The 15,266-nt window shown below is 37.5% G+C and overlaps 1 protein-coding gene across 11 annotated transcripts in view; it reads right to left on the bottom strand.

Moving 5' to 3' along the window:
- Positions 1 to 15,266, bottom strand: part of PTPRM (protein tyrosine phosphatase receptor type M) — a 442,185-nt gene that overhangs the window by 173,281 nt on the left and 253,638 nt on the right. For all 11 annotated transcript variants that reach the window (XM_063396260.1, XM_063396303.1, XM_063396268.1 and 8 more), the window contains exons 12-13: positions 2,167 to 2,440; positions 975 to 1,011 (exon numbers count right to left, since the gene is read on the bottom strand). In XM_063396260.1, coding sequence (XP_063252330.1) covers positions 975 to 1,011; positions 2,167 to 2,440 — 311 coding nt within the window. The remainder of the gene's footprint in view (positions 1 to 974; positions 1,012 to 2,166; positions 2,441 to 15,266) is intronic.

Here is a 15,266-nt window from a genome sequence, read left to right as displayed (position 1 = left end):
CTTTATGCTAACATTACTTTCTCATCCACCCCATTTATATTTAGAGGTGGTGATGGAACTGTGAAGTCTACATGTAAAGGAAATCATGGTGGAATCAACTCCATTAGGGATAGGCACTGAGACAAGCATGATCACCTGAAAGGTGCAGGGGTACAGGGATGAACCACTTTTTGTTTCATGCTCTTGCCAGGTGCCCAAACTGTTAAGTGGTATTTCCTGTTCCTACTCACAGCAGCATGCTCTTTTCCATTCGTCTGCTACAATCTCCAAGTAAATGGTACTATTCCACCACTTCTTCTTCAGGCTTTGAAGTTGCCACCAGCTAAAGGTACCAAAAAGGTGAGACTACAAAGATAATCACAGATAGATCTAGACCTCATAGATAAACAGATCAGCAGCGTGTTTATCTTTCCCTGTTTGAAGACAGAACCTATAGCCAGTACTGTCTCAATTATACATATTTGTCTCACAAATGGTAGTATCGTGCTTACAGTCGAGTAAATATAGCTGATCTGTGTAATTAGAATGAAGAACATGATTTTTCCACTTCTCTTTTATACAGCAATTAAGTTAAGGTAATTGCTTACAAGTAAGGGGCAATTTTTCACTACGCATGTATAAGCAGCTAGTATGTACTCTGCAATCGGCAATTTTACAACTCTACTATATATACAAATATATATGTATGTAAATATAAAATATTTATTTTGAGATCATATAAAAACCCACAGAATATATTTTTAAAACCCTGTGTTCAAGCAGACAGCCGAAAGTAATTAATAAATTTATGATTAAAAACAAACAAACAAACAAATTTCCTAAATCTCAGCTAAGGATGCAAATGCTTCTATGGAAATTCTACATGTTTAGTGATCTGTTTTACCAATATAAACACTTCTGGGAGTTTCTGAACACCATTTGAGGGGAAGGTCAATAATCTGAAGTACAGAATACATGACATAATACAAACATACCTTTTGTAGCTACCCTGACGCAGTCGATTTTAGTTTCCTGTGTCAAATAAAGAGGAAAAAGGTCACATCTTGTGTTTCTAAACAGAGAAAGTCATCCATGATTCTATTCTTAAAAGTACTGATAAAATATCCGAGCAGAATGTGCCTCATTCCATATTTAACTGCTTATTAGCTAACTCCAAAGTGCATTCATAATATGGACAAATACTGCTTGGATACGGTATATGAACATTTCACTTAAGGTTCCTCTAAAAGTAGAAATATGAAAGATATTAGCAGGAGTACAGACAAGTGTTCAGCTTTTTAACTCTGGCGACATAATGACCTTGGGAGATTTTTCTTTTTCTTACAGAAAGTATAGTTTGAGGCATCATGTTAGAATTTTAGAATTTTAACAATTTTAGAAAGAAAAAATAATCAATGGTGTTTCACATTTCTGCACTGCCAGTGCACTGTGAATGAGGGACCATTATGGTTTCTGGCAGAAAACATTTCCAGGCTGTCAGCACAGACAGCCAAAGCTTATCAAGAATTGAAGAGATCTGGGTAGGTCTGTCCAGGAAATGGAAAACAATTCCAGGAAGAATTAGTGTGATGAAACATGATCTGTGAGGTTCTTTTTACATACTTTTCATTTGAGTTCCATCTACTTCTTTTTCTTTTCCTTTTTACTTTGTTTGCAGAAAGGGACAAAAAAAAAAAAAAAGTGATTCCTAATACGAACAGGGCAACCAAATGAGAAAGGGAGATCAAGATGTTACAAACGAATGTAACAGGACTGGACATGCCAAGACAGATGTGCTAAAATCCACAATCATGTTTGGCTTAAACATTACGAAAAAAATCACAACACTTTCTTGTTCAAAGCAAGAAAAAAAAACCAAAAAGGAAGCAAAAAAGCCAGTCAAACACAGTCACTGGACAGCTTTTAGCAAATAAGACAGAATTGCAACATACTACTTTGCCTGCTCACTACTGACAAAATGTGTGGTTTTCCCCTCCTCTTTCCTGTAACCTTTAATCATTAAGCAATATTGTGTTAGGAAAACTGCTATTTTTTAAACTCAGTGTGTTAAATTTCACGGTTACTTCATTTTCGCATTAGCATCTAAATTGGACATCCTGCTAGTTGATGCCAATCATTTATTTACACACAAACACTGTATAAAATCACGCCTGTTGCAAGACCTACCCCATTGGCTCTGCTAGCAGCTTGAAAATAGATGCTGTAGCTCTTATGAGGAAGAAGAGGAGTATTCCAGAAACCACTGTAGGTTTTGTTATCACCAATAGTAAAAGGCTGAGCAACTAGTAAACCATTGGCTGGAATCTCTGCAGCAAAGTAGTACTGGGAATTCAAGAGTGAGGCATTCTGGAAATGAATGGGCACCGGGTAGCACTTTAGGATTTCAGTTGTCTTTTTGGTCCTCCGTGGGCGCTCTTCCTCAACCACGATTTGATAGACACTAAGAGTGTAGAAAGGAAAGAACAAAAGAAACAGTGGTTACTTTAAAACTTGGCCAGTCAAACTATCCTAGAACCATAATAGCATACCAGTATTTACTGGAAAAAAAAAAGAACTGCTAAAAGCAAAGAATGCAGGAAGAAAACATAATTTTAATATTAAGGTGTATAAATTTGTGGAATAGATTCACGCCTTAAAATTCATTTTGTTTTGGAAAAACAAAATTAGCCATACACACCACAGTTTTTCACAGAAGTGAATGGACAACACATTTTCTTGTTCAAACTCTTGTACAGAAGAAGTGTGCTTAATCAGTGATAAAATCTGGAATTAGGTATTATTTTGTTCACCAAAGCAAGCATAAAGTTAGAATCCCTCCTCTAACCTGTTTATCTTACCTAAATGAAATTAAATTAGAACTAAGATAAAAATGAAAACATAAATTACAGAGAGACAGGGACCAGTATTTGCCTAACTGTTCACATGATAAATATTTATAAAAGCAAAAAGTAAAATTTCAGTGGCCTATTGACTGTTGCTGAGGAAGTATAAAACTGTTTTTGATGAAAGTTATTATCACTCAGCAAAGCACTTTTACACATCTTATAGTTAACCATATTTTCCAGTTTCTGCATTCTGCAAGGCAAGTCAGTTTGCACTTACTTACAGTCTCTGCTGTACTGTGACCTACAGAGAACAGTCCATCCCTCTCCACTGTAAAGGTGCTATGGACATTCAAACAGGAACAAAGAAATTGCAATTTCTGCAGTATATGCAAACAGTGTAATCATTATACCCTTGCAGTTGCTGTAAAAGACTGAGTCAGTGCTTTTAAATTTGTGATGTGGGAAGTCCATGTCTCCAAAGAGGACTGGCTTACAAGTTTATTGCTTCACTAGGGACCAGTGGTTCTTAATCAGTATTTGTCTCCTGGAATCTTGAATCCCAGTAAACAAGTCAGTCTAGATAATTTATGTCAAACTGGCAACGTGTCCACATTTTTTGCGTACCATCTACATGCACTAACAATTTATGATCTTTCAAGTCGACAGTTCATAAAAACCAGCAATCTCTGCACAGGAAGTTTCTTAAAGATGAAATATCCAGAGTCTTCTGACATGCTACTCTTCCATCATCTGTAGGTAGAGAATTTTGTTTACAGAAGATTCTGCCCGAAGTACAGGGACACATGGCCTGAGCTTCTGCAGGACCACCTCAGTCTGGACTCAACAGGGTTTATTTATTGGCTTACTCACACCCCTGCACAGCTAGGGCTACTTCCCTTCTGAAGGCAAATCTGGTTTAGAAATAAAGAGATGAACTGTCCAATGATAGGAGGAATGGTGCTTTAAGCCACCTGGTCTAGGGGTGGTTTCCCTTGACCACATCAGGGGGTTGGACTAGATGATCTTTAAAGCTCCCTTCCAACCCAAACCATTCTATGATTTTATGACACCACCATTTAGCCAAATATCACCAAGGTGCAGGAAAACGCCAATTTTCTTGACCATCTTAGTGTTTTTTTTACCAGACTTACTGATCATGTGCCACAGACCCTAATGACTCTATTTTTAAGATCTACCATCTCCAGTAGGAGATGCTGGACTTCTATGCTCACTAAAAATGCCCTGAAAGTTAACACAGAGTGCAATCAATACCTCTTCTTCTGCCTGATTTAGACTTTCAACATGGTGGAGCTTTAGTCTAATTTTAACACTTATCTGCCTTCCTGAAGATGTCTACACCTCTACAATTCTCCAGAGAATCCAGAGAACTGAACAGAAACAAGGTGTTTACTCTTGGGTCAAACTAATTGCTTCTTAGACTCCACTGGTTGCCATAACTAAATACTCAGCTCACATGCAGACATCTAGAAGTGGACACCCAAATTTAAATGTTTTAATTTAATGATGAACTTCATGCAGAAATCTAATCATGCATAAATTTACTACAGCCAGGGACACAGAAATGTCTTGAGGGTTCATTTGAAGGCCTCTGTCTGTACATTTTGCAGCTCTGTGCAACAAAGTCTTCATAACAAACAGAAATAGTTGATTAATTCCATGCTGAGTAGTAAATGAAGGTCAATCCACAGCAATCTTTCTTTGATCCTGTGGGAACTGATTTGTAAAAAACACAAGCCCTGGAATATCTACATAAAAATCTCTGTTTTTTCTTACAAATCAATTTTTGACATGATTTTCACAATTAATTTTCTAGAACAAAAGAATTGCTTAGCACCGGGATTCCAAGCTACTTTGAAGACGGGAAGTTGCCTCCTCTAACTATTAATTTGCAGAGAATCTACAATAAATACCATCTGCAAATTTAAATGGAGTATAGGAAAAAAATGCAGAAGGTGATGTAAACATTTATTCTTGCAAGGTAGTGAAGCTGGATACACTTGCCTAATACTGCAGCAAATTTAAGAATCCCTCCATTTCACTAAAGCATGACAGACAGTAAACCAAGTTACTTCTTTATTGCAGCAGGCCTTAATATAAGAGGGACTTCAGACTAGATGAGATGATATGATAATTCAGTACTGGCTGAAATGAGGGTTCTCCAAATTTTTCACTCAGTGATTAAAGCTAAAGACAGTAGACATTTTAGAAACAAATCTGTCATTAAAATGCTCCTTTTCCTGTGGTAAATCCCTATTTAGTTAAACTACATGTACTACTCCTTGTATACCTTTTAGATGCCTACCATCTACTCATTTTCAGATACTTTAAAGAAAGAAGTAAGTTGACTGGAGCAATTTCAAACTCAAAATGTCTTTTAATCCTTATTCCACAAGACAAATTAGATTTGCAAGCATCTAGACCTCAAATCTATTTGCTCTTTAATAATTTAAGCACTGAAAGGTCAAACAACTCTTTTCTGTTCCCCTTCATCAAAGTCCAAGTGCTAATGAAAAATAACTAAATCCTATCTGCTGGCCAATTTCCACATACTGCTGTTTCTCTGATGTAAATTAACACATTATGAGCACCTGGGTCAATGGAAACCTGACAGAATTTTACCAGTGATACTTTTTACATCTGTACAAATGAGATCATCCTGCTAATGAATTTTACAAAATTACCCCAATTACAATTATAATCCAAAAGCTTTCTCCAGTTCTGATGATTAATATTGCTTTCTTTAATATGCAACAGCTGGACTGCCTGCTCCGAAAAGGGTTCAAGCTCAGTGAATTGAGCTAGCACTGGCCACGACTATTATTTCTCTTCTGTATTAGTCAGATTTCCAGCTTGTTAGAAGTTGAATTATTCCTTTTCCACACCTCTACATTGCAGGGAATAAAATCTTCCTATCTGTAATCCAGAAAATAAGTTCTACACTACACTGAAAGGTGCCAAAAGCATATTGGTTATCATCAGCATTTAGACTGATTTTTCTGAATGCAAGAAATGCAATTTAAGTATAATTCACATGACACAGTTCTACTATAGAATTTCAATGCCTTGGAAATTAAATATGAAACTTATTTTTATACAGACGGAAGTTTGCTGCTGCATTGAGAAAGGAACACATGGGAGTTATTTTAAACCTAGGATTCAAATGCTTCAAAATCAGCATCAAATGATTGGGGATTTTAGGATTAAAAAAGGTGTATGGAAAAAGAAAAAATTGTATTATTTTACTCTGCTGTTTATTGTAACAATTCCAAACCAGCTCCAAAATTAAATGATTGTGCAGAGATACAGATCTGAACACAATACTTTATTTTTTGTTAGAAATTAAGAGATAGCAGGTCTCTCAGATATTTATTGAGTTTGGATTGCTTAAATTGGAATGGTCTGTTATTGTCTGATAAATATAATTATTTTTTTCAGAGTTGAAAAAGAGACATGAAAGCAGAAAGAAAACATATTAGCATGGTAATAAAAGATGCTCAGAATACTTAGACAAATGGCAACTTCAAAGAAAACTTAAGTATGTATCTAGTCTTAACTACATGAAATGATGGGTTTTGGTAACCTCCCGAGTCAGGACATTACTTCACATTACTGGAATGCTGTAAATCAAATTTTAATTAATCAAAGTTTCACTCAAAGTTACAAAATAACATTCCAAGAAGGACCTTTTGGATGTAAACATGGACTTCAGAATTCTTCATACAGGAGTCCTTAACACGTACAATCTAGGCATTTATTGAACCTTTTAAATCTATAATTACACCTAATTCCAAAGTAATACCAAATTACAAACAAAAGGAAAACAAATTTGATTACTTGATTTGCAAACTGTCAGCTCTGTTTTCTCTCTCTAACACAGTCCTGATGCTTTACCTAAATGAAGCATTAAAGAAATTTTTAGAATTAATTTCACAGAAGGGAGATGGACTGAAGAACTGAATACAGACAAAGACCACCTGAATTTCTTTACTAGTCTTAATACAACTGCTGTGCATGTTTCTACGCAAGTCAATCAACTGTTATGGGCCTCAGAAATCCAGTTGTAAAATGAGAACAAGAAACTTTCTTATTCCATCCATTCTGCTTCAACTGTTTAAAACATCTTCGAATTCTTCTTATGATCCTTGATTTTTTTCCCCTAGGAAACATACAAAGCCTGCAAACGTTTTAAGGTCTGCTAAGAGTGCCCTGATCAGCTGTGTAAACTGCTGGGCTACCCTTGCAGTCTATTATGGTGACACTCTTGAGCTTAATTTGAAGTTTTCTGCTCGCTAAGTTCATGCTGTATTAGAAATAAACAAAACTGGTACTTTTTATAGATCTGTTTCTGTATTTTGACTTGCATGCTTGCTTTGTTCTAATGCTTACGAACTCAAACAATAGAATAACCCTTAATCTACATAGTGACCAATATTTCAGTTACTCATTTCCACAGCCTTATTTATCTGCATGCTAGAATCACTTTATTACATTCTTCTACTAAACTACCCGTTCCAATAGAGGGCAAAATTAAGAAACCCAAAATCCACCCATTTATCTCAGTTCTAAGTCCATGAAGAACCTGACTGCTCAAACCATAAGAGCCCCTACAGTTTATAGGGATCCAACAGCTTCAGCAAAACTTCTGTAACATTGAAAATTCTTCCATTGTACTGCCATTAATACTTTTAAAATGTATCAGTTGTTTTGTTCGTGTTTTGCATCTAAAATTTCATATACCTTTGCTCATCATGTGTTGGCAAGTTTATTGCCTAGCATTGCTTCTTGAAAAGAGTAGAGCCTTTGGACAGTTTTTTCTAAATAATATGCAGCATAACTTCATCTCTGTCATCAGTTGTCTCTGACACGATCATATGATATTTATATGTATTAACTTTGGAGATACATATCTATTTCTCAATGACCTCATATTGCACTAGATTCTTGTAATTCATCTTGTAACTTCAAATTTTACGGTTCTAGAAATTATGTGTAATTATACATATGTAATGCACCTTGAAATGGAAAAGGGAAATTACTCTTTAAAGGACAGGAATTAATAATTTATGGTTAGCAGGCAAATGGAAAAAGGCTACAAGAAATTGCCACTAACTCTCCTCCTAGTGTGCAAGAGCCTGTATATTTATTATAGGTGGATTACACAAAGGGGATAAACAACCCTTGATTTATCAGGTGTCTCACCATCACAGCTACACAAGCTTTGCCAGTGGGAGCTGACAGCAGTGGGAGTTCTAGCAACACCTAATATACAGTGAATAAAACATGCTCTGTGTGCAGTCATTACCAGAACAGATTCAACACCAGAGAACCAGAATAGCAGTTCTGTCCTGCTGACCACTGTCCCTGTGACCACTTGGCATATTTTATCAAAGGGGAAGCACACATAGTTTAACTGCAGAGTAGAGGTATGACCAGGGAGTTTTTGATTAGCAGCAGTACAAATAAGTATACCTACTAATGATGGAGAAGACTGTTTAAGGTAGCCGCCTCTACTTCAGAGACATTTTATTTGGGAGATCAGAGATTTTCTGGACTTTATGCAAAATACATTGCCCACTGTATTCCCACTATAGCTTCTAAAAAAATGTGAAGAAGCTTTAAAAAATCCCTTGTTGGAACATAATGTTCAAATATGAAAATACAGAACTTAAGAGTGAAAAAAACCAAGCAGACCAAACAAAATCTCTAAACTGATGTTGCTGTACCAATGGCAACAACAATGCCAACGAGTATTTTTAAAATCATACATTAATATATGATTTATATGGGGGGAAAAAAGTGGTTTAGGCAATGCTGCAAATAATATTCACACAACACAGAATCATCAAAATCCTTGCAATGGTTCCCATTTAACCACTTGACGTATCAGTGTTAGAGGTATATTGCCTGTTTCTTTGGGTGAGCAAAGGGAATCTTAAATCCTTATAGCTTTTCCAAGTGAAGGGAGTCTTAAATCCTTCTAACTTTTTGTTTGCACCTTTACTTGGAGCTAGGAGGTTCCATGTAAACAAAAGCTTCACAATCTTTGGCAGGTTTCTAACTCTGTCGAACAGCTGTTGCCTCGCAAATGTACGAAAGCTGCTAAGTAAATAAAATATTTTGTGCTACCAGCTTGTTCAAACTGGAATGGAATGATTCTACCTTCACACCTGGCTTTATTTACTAGCTTTGCAGGTCAAGAGATAAGTCTGGTTAGATTCTCCAAGGCAGGGCCTGTCTTCAGTCTCAGGAAATACTATTAGCAGCGCATGAAATTTTCAGCCCATGGGGAGAAAAAAACTCAGGAAATCTTGTGGCATCAGATCTGGCATGAACACAAGAGAGACTAATATTACCCAACATCTCCATTGTCATGCAAGGAGCCCTATTTCTCAGATCAATCAAGGCAGAAATACCTAAACAGCTGTAAAGGAGGAGATAAGACAGCTCAGGTTCAGTCCCTAGAGATAGTGCCAAATGTAAACTCTCAGGTGTCATAGTAAGCTTTATCTTCACAGACCCAAGCCTACTGGGGAACAGTATCTGGTTTTTAATGTAAAACTCCTAAGCTGCTTTGTGACTGCCCAACCCTTTTGTATGGATGGTCTCAAAGACTTAAAAATCAGCATTTACAAAGGAGATTTTCTGGGAAAAAGACATCCAAGCAAACCTCTCCTTAGTATTCCTGTGGTTTTATACAGGAAATCATGGCAATTTTTCAAATGGAAAGCATTATGTCACTAGAAGTTGAAGATATTTCGCTTGTTCTTTCCTCCAAGGACAGTCACCAGGGGAGGATATGACAACAGGTTCAATTCCCTTGAGAAGGAAAACATTTGCTACATAATATCTTAATTGCAGAAGAGACAGATAGGCTCTGAAAATGGTAATTTAATGGCCACCATAAGTTCATAATACATTCAAGTTCTTGTTTCCAGATGCAGAAATAAAACATTTCTCTTTTGAAAATCTAGGACTCCCTAGAATTTAAAGGGACACATCACAGCTTTGGCTCAAAAAATTGCACAAGGAAACTTTGGAAGTAAAAGGAGACAAGGATGAAAGATGGCCAAATGGGTGCCACCTAGTCCTGATGACACTGGGTGTTTAGGCCTTATTTCCTAGTACAGAGATTCATTTTTTTAGAGAATCTAAGCACCCTTGTCAGGAGCAAAGAGTGTTCAGCACATCTTCAGACTTGTAATTGCAGGCGACCATAGCACCATTCACAAAAACCTTTCTGAAATGTTTCTGCCTTTAGATACAGTTACCACAAATGACAATCCAAAATGTAATTTTGTTTTGTTAGTAGAAGGAGAGAGTGAAAAATATTGCATGGATTTCAGTTTGCAATACTTCGTTATTTAGCAGGACAATAAAGATTGCAGAAATAGATAATCTGTAGTTGGTTTTTACAACATATAGCCTGCTGATAGACTGCAATTTTAACTTTGTCCCATCCATCCTTTGCAAAAAATCAATAAATTCAATACATATGCTAACCTACACTTATTCAAAAGAAGTATTAGTTTACTATTGAAACAGCATATTAAAATTTATAAGAACCATTTGCACAACACATATATACGTGGTTAGACATAACGCCAACAATAATTGCGACACGAGAGACTGGTCTGTTAACTGAGATTTGTGAACTGGCAAGGGAATCAAAACTGTTCTCTCAGCCCTCCCAGCACCCCTAAGCCTTAACAAATATTGATGAAAAAATCTCCCTGGTTATAACACCTCATGGTTAATTATTTGAAATTATTTAAATAGTGGTGCCCAGCTAGGATTTGGGAGTGTTATTACTGCACTGGCCTACAAGAGTGACTGTCAAAATTACCACAAACAGGATGACAAAGATGACAGGATGCAACTATGTTTTCATAACTGTTATGTACATCGCTACACCTGAAATTCCTTAATCATTAGATAGAGTTTCCCCATCCCTGCTCTCCCAAGTGCTGAGTACTGCTCTATACTGATCCGATCCATCTGATGAGACACAATGTACTAGCAATTCTGCATACTTCGAAATAACCACACAATTCTACCTTTCTTTTTCTGCTAAAAGATAATAATATACATCTCTTTGTTATTTTGTAGGGGAAGTTTTTAATTATTGTTTCTTCTGCTGAAAAAATTAAATGTTCTAAAATATTGCAGGCCACAAGAACACCCTGTGATCAGAAACATACTTTTTCTGAAACACTTACAACTTCACTATGGCTTGTACTCTCCATACTTACACTATAGATTTCTGTATTTGGCTGTTTTTTCTTCAAACTCAAAAATGTCAAGAAAATATGTAAATTTTGTAAATAGACTGTAGACCTGTTGTCGTGGTTTGAAGGGAAGTGAGTTTTTTTTGGAAGTAGTGGTCAAACCAATCAGTCTTTAGATCTGAGTATTAGCACCTTTGTTGGCCACTAAGAGGTGGACACGCCTCTGAGGACACGAGGAGTTAAAAGCCGGATTTCCTAGCAGGACTCCCTCTTTCCTGCTCTGCTTTCAGAGAGGGAGCGTCTTCTCCTCTCCCCTGTCCGGGCCTAGCTAGGCCGGGTGGGGGAGGGGAGCAAGGTGGGCCTGGCTGAGCAAGGTGAGCCTCGGGGTGAGGAACAGAGGGAGCTGGAGTGGAGCTGGTCCAGCTTCCATCTAGAATGGAGGGGTGGAGGGAGAACTTTGGAGGTGCCTTCCGTCCCCCTCCCTGTCCCATCCCGTTCCCCCCCCTTCCCCCCCCCGGTCCCGTCTCTCTCCTCCCCCCACAGAGAGAAGGTGCCGAGTTGGAGCTGCTTGTGAGAACTGCAGTGTCTGCGATCGCCTGTGCCTGACCTTGGTGGTGGGAGATAAAAGCTTTTAACTCTTTCTAAGGCAGAAGAGAGTTATCCCTGGACGCTGTATTCTCATAGTTAGTAGTTTTAGAAGAGAGAAGACAGCCTGGGACCGAGAGGGTAATGTGAGATGAAAAGAAGCCCCTTCGATTGCCGGAATGAAGAGGAGTGGCTTATGAGGCTGGACTTTTCTTGCATAATGATAGCCATAGACGGACCCTGGACCCTCCTGACTATAAATAAGACTGTGTTTGGGTAGATGTTTTTGGCTCAAACCCAGAGACGTTCTGGCCTGCTTCTTGGAGCCCCCGGCCCCAGGGGTAAATGGGGGGGACCTGAGTCCCAAAATGAGAGGATGGCTGGTTTTTGGTACTTGGCCAAAACATCCTTAAAAAGAGCCCTGTTGCAGTGCAGGTCCATGGACGGCAGTGAGAGTGCCAGACATGGAAAAGAGGGTGTCACCCTGGCAGACCCTTCCAGGCAGTGCCATGGGTGACGTGGGAACACGGGATGGTGGACCTGTGTTTCCTGTGGGGGGGGCGGTCTGTGGTGTGAGAGAGACTCCTCTCGTCCTAGATAGAATGTAGATTGTCTGAATTTTAAAGGATGATGATTTAGATTAAGAACCCAGGGTTGTTGAGAGATTAAGCAAGTAGATGAAGGTAATGTGCTGGAGTCAACTGAGTGAGCATGTATAGAATAGAAATTGGGGGGGAAGAGAAGCAGTGTTTTGAGAGGTTTTCTCTTCTGCTTTTGGGTAGTTAGGTTTTTCTTTCCTTTTCTATTGTCCATTGTTATGTAATATAATAAATTGTCTGTCTGTTTCAAGAAGTAAGCCTGCTCTGCTCTGTTCTTGACCACATCTCACAGGAGTTCATTAGGTAAAATATATCCTCATAGGTGCATTGGCATTTTGTCAAATGTCAACCCATGACACCTGTACAATACAAAGTGAGTATAAAATGTAAATAAAATTAAGCCTACTTAAAATAGTACTGTTTCATAAGGAGTTCAAAGTAGTTTTTAACAGGTGTAAGTAATATGACAGAAGAGAGCATTTGGTTCTATATTCATAATTTCTTTCAGCTATTAAATGCTGGACAAGAAAAGGACATCTTTGAGTACAGAGATCCCCCAATATGCCCCATACAATATCAATGAGATAAATCTGCTAAATACAGGCTTCAAGTGAAACTAGGAGGGACACCAGACACCTGGCAATGTATTTTGGTGGCGGTGGTTTTTTCCCCCTTGGCTGTTTTTGGGGATTTTTGTTCATTTGGGGTTTTTTGTTTGTTTGTTTTGTTTTTTGTTTTGTTTGGCTTTTTTTTTCCACAGTAAAAAAAGAAATGTTGCAGACAAGAAAAGGTGCATATGAAAAGAGAAAGAAAGAGACAAAACAAAACTAGGAAAAGATTGAAATATTCAATAATACAAAAGTTTAGACAAGGTATGAATGTAGAGAAGAAAATAACAGATAATGTACTGAAAACAGCTTGACATGCATCATCCTGTTTGGTAAATAAAAAGCGAAAATAAAAAGTAGTAGTAGGAAAGATAAAATAGAAATTAAGTCTATCTAACATATATACACTTTAAACAAAGCATTTTTAACAACTTACACTAAGCTACTTTTTTATAAATTACATGCAGTATTTTTGTAAAAGGTGTTTGATTTCATAGTTGTATTATGAAATCAAATACCTTTTACAAAGAAATTTTGCATAATTTATAAAATTATTTTATTTCATAATAGAGTTGAGTATATTATGTACTTTCATAAGACTGGGGGGGGGAATTGTTATCCAAGAATGACTGCTTACAAGATCTCTTTACACTCACTCTGATTTACTGAGCATTTTTAAGAATTGCTCTACCAACTCATACTTGGCTTCTTCCATAAATAACTCTGGTAAATGTAAGCTTGTAATCTTTTTGATAGGTATTATGTGATAGTCACCATTAACGTTTTGGTAACAATAAAACATCTCTGCTGACAGCTCTTTCATGTTTAAGGGACAAAAATATTCCATTTACATTGACCAGGTACTTGGTTTTTTTAAAGGTCATTTGAAACAGAAGATGCTTCAAAGCCTTCTAGACCAAGACACTACAAGTTTTACTGCAAGAAATCCAGAATGCTGTAATCTCATCTCCATTCCACATGTCATCTGTGCTAGCCAGCTCCCACCCTTCAATATGCTCAGTTCCTTTTAGTATCTCCCAAACACTGGCTGGAAAAGAGGTGACACATGCTGGCTACATACTGGCTTGCTAGTATGTGAATTGTAGCTCTCTGCTGACGGACCACATGAAATGAACTAACTCATACTCTAACACAGCCTAACCCCTCAGATGCTCATCTGGGTCTTTCACAGAGATTCCAAGTATGTGAGAAACTTACTACTTATGCAACACTCCAACTATTGCCTGGAAATTTCCAAGAGGTCCTATATTAGTGAGGGAAGGAAGGAACATAAAGGCAGATGAACAGGATGATACTTAAGACTTGTTTTCTTCGGAAACCAGGAAAAAAAATCAGGTGTAAACTTCAACTTATTTATGAGTCAGAAAGTTTAATTCTGATCTTGGATGTGTAATATAGCACACAGAAGACAAGGAGTACTCCCTTTCTTCATTTTACCAGTGAAAAGTTTTATTCCTACTGAGTAATGACTCAGTCCCTCTAGGAACCAGATACTATTGATCTCACTCCACAAGGCTTTATGCTCTTAATTTAAACCCAAGCAGCAATGTCACTAACCTAAATGATGCTGGTCTAAACTGAACTAACCTAAAGCTTCAGATCCTCCAGGGCTTTGAAATTTATTTCATTACCAGGCAGTAGAAAACAGGGATGCCTCCTACTTTATGGTCTTCTCACAACTTGCCTTTAAAATGAATGCAAACCAGAGAGACTGTGAGGTTACTAATTCCACAGAATAGTCCACAATGACACTATTCTGAGGTCTTCTGGTGGAAAAGATGAATAAAAAATGAATAAATAATTTTCAGAGAGTGAGCTATACATGCAGCTGCTTATTACGCCACTCCTTACCACTGCCAAGTTGTTTGCAATCATATATAGGTATATTTTCCTGTTTTTCTTTACAATATTTCCATTTATTTTAACTTGAGATACAGGAATGGGAAAAGCATGATCTAGCGACTTGCAGAAAGCTAAACAGATTGTCCCTACCCCCACCAGAAATAAACTGTGCTCTCATCTGCATCGATCCCCAGGGCTTGATCTCCTAGGCCACCCTTCCCACCACAGCAAGGCTACACTTTTCTGTAGCCAGAAACACACTGCAGTTCCTCTCCTGACCATGTGAGGAGGCTTAGCTCCTCTTCATCTTCGCAACACAGCTCTCCATTGGGGAAGAAGGGCCTACTCATTCTCTAAGAACTTTGTTGTGTACAAACAACTAAAAATAATTTTAAAAGAAAGTTGCAGGTATAGATTTCAAGAGGCTATTTCTGCTGTTAACAAACAATGAACAAACCACTGCAATTGCAGAGCTTGTTATGTATTATCCTGCTAGTGATCTGTTCTTAATTTAAGTACTTTCTTCCAGTAATCACCTAT

The sequence above is a fragment of the Prinia subflava genome, chromosome 1 (genome assembly GCF_021018805.1).
Source record: "Prinia subflava isolate CZ2003 ecotype Zambia chromosome 1, Cam_Psub_1.2, whole genome shotgun sequence".
NCBI lineage: Eukaryota > Metazoa > Chordata > Aves > Passeriformes > Cisticolidae > Prinia > Prinia subflava.
The sequence above is the reverse complement of the archived record's forward strand: the minus strand, read 5'-3'. Positions and strand labels throughout refer to the sequence as shown.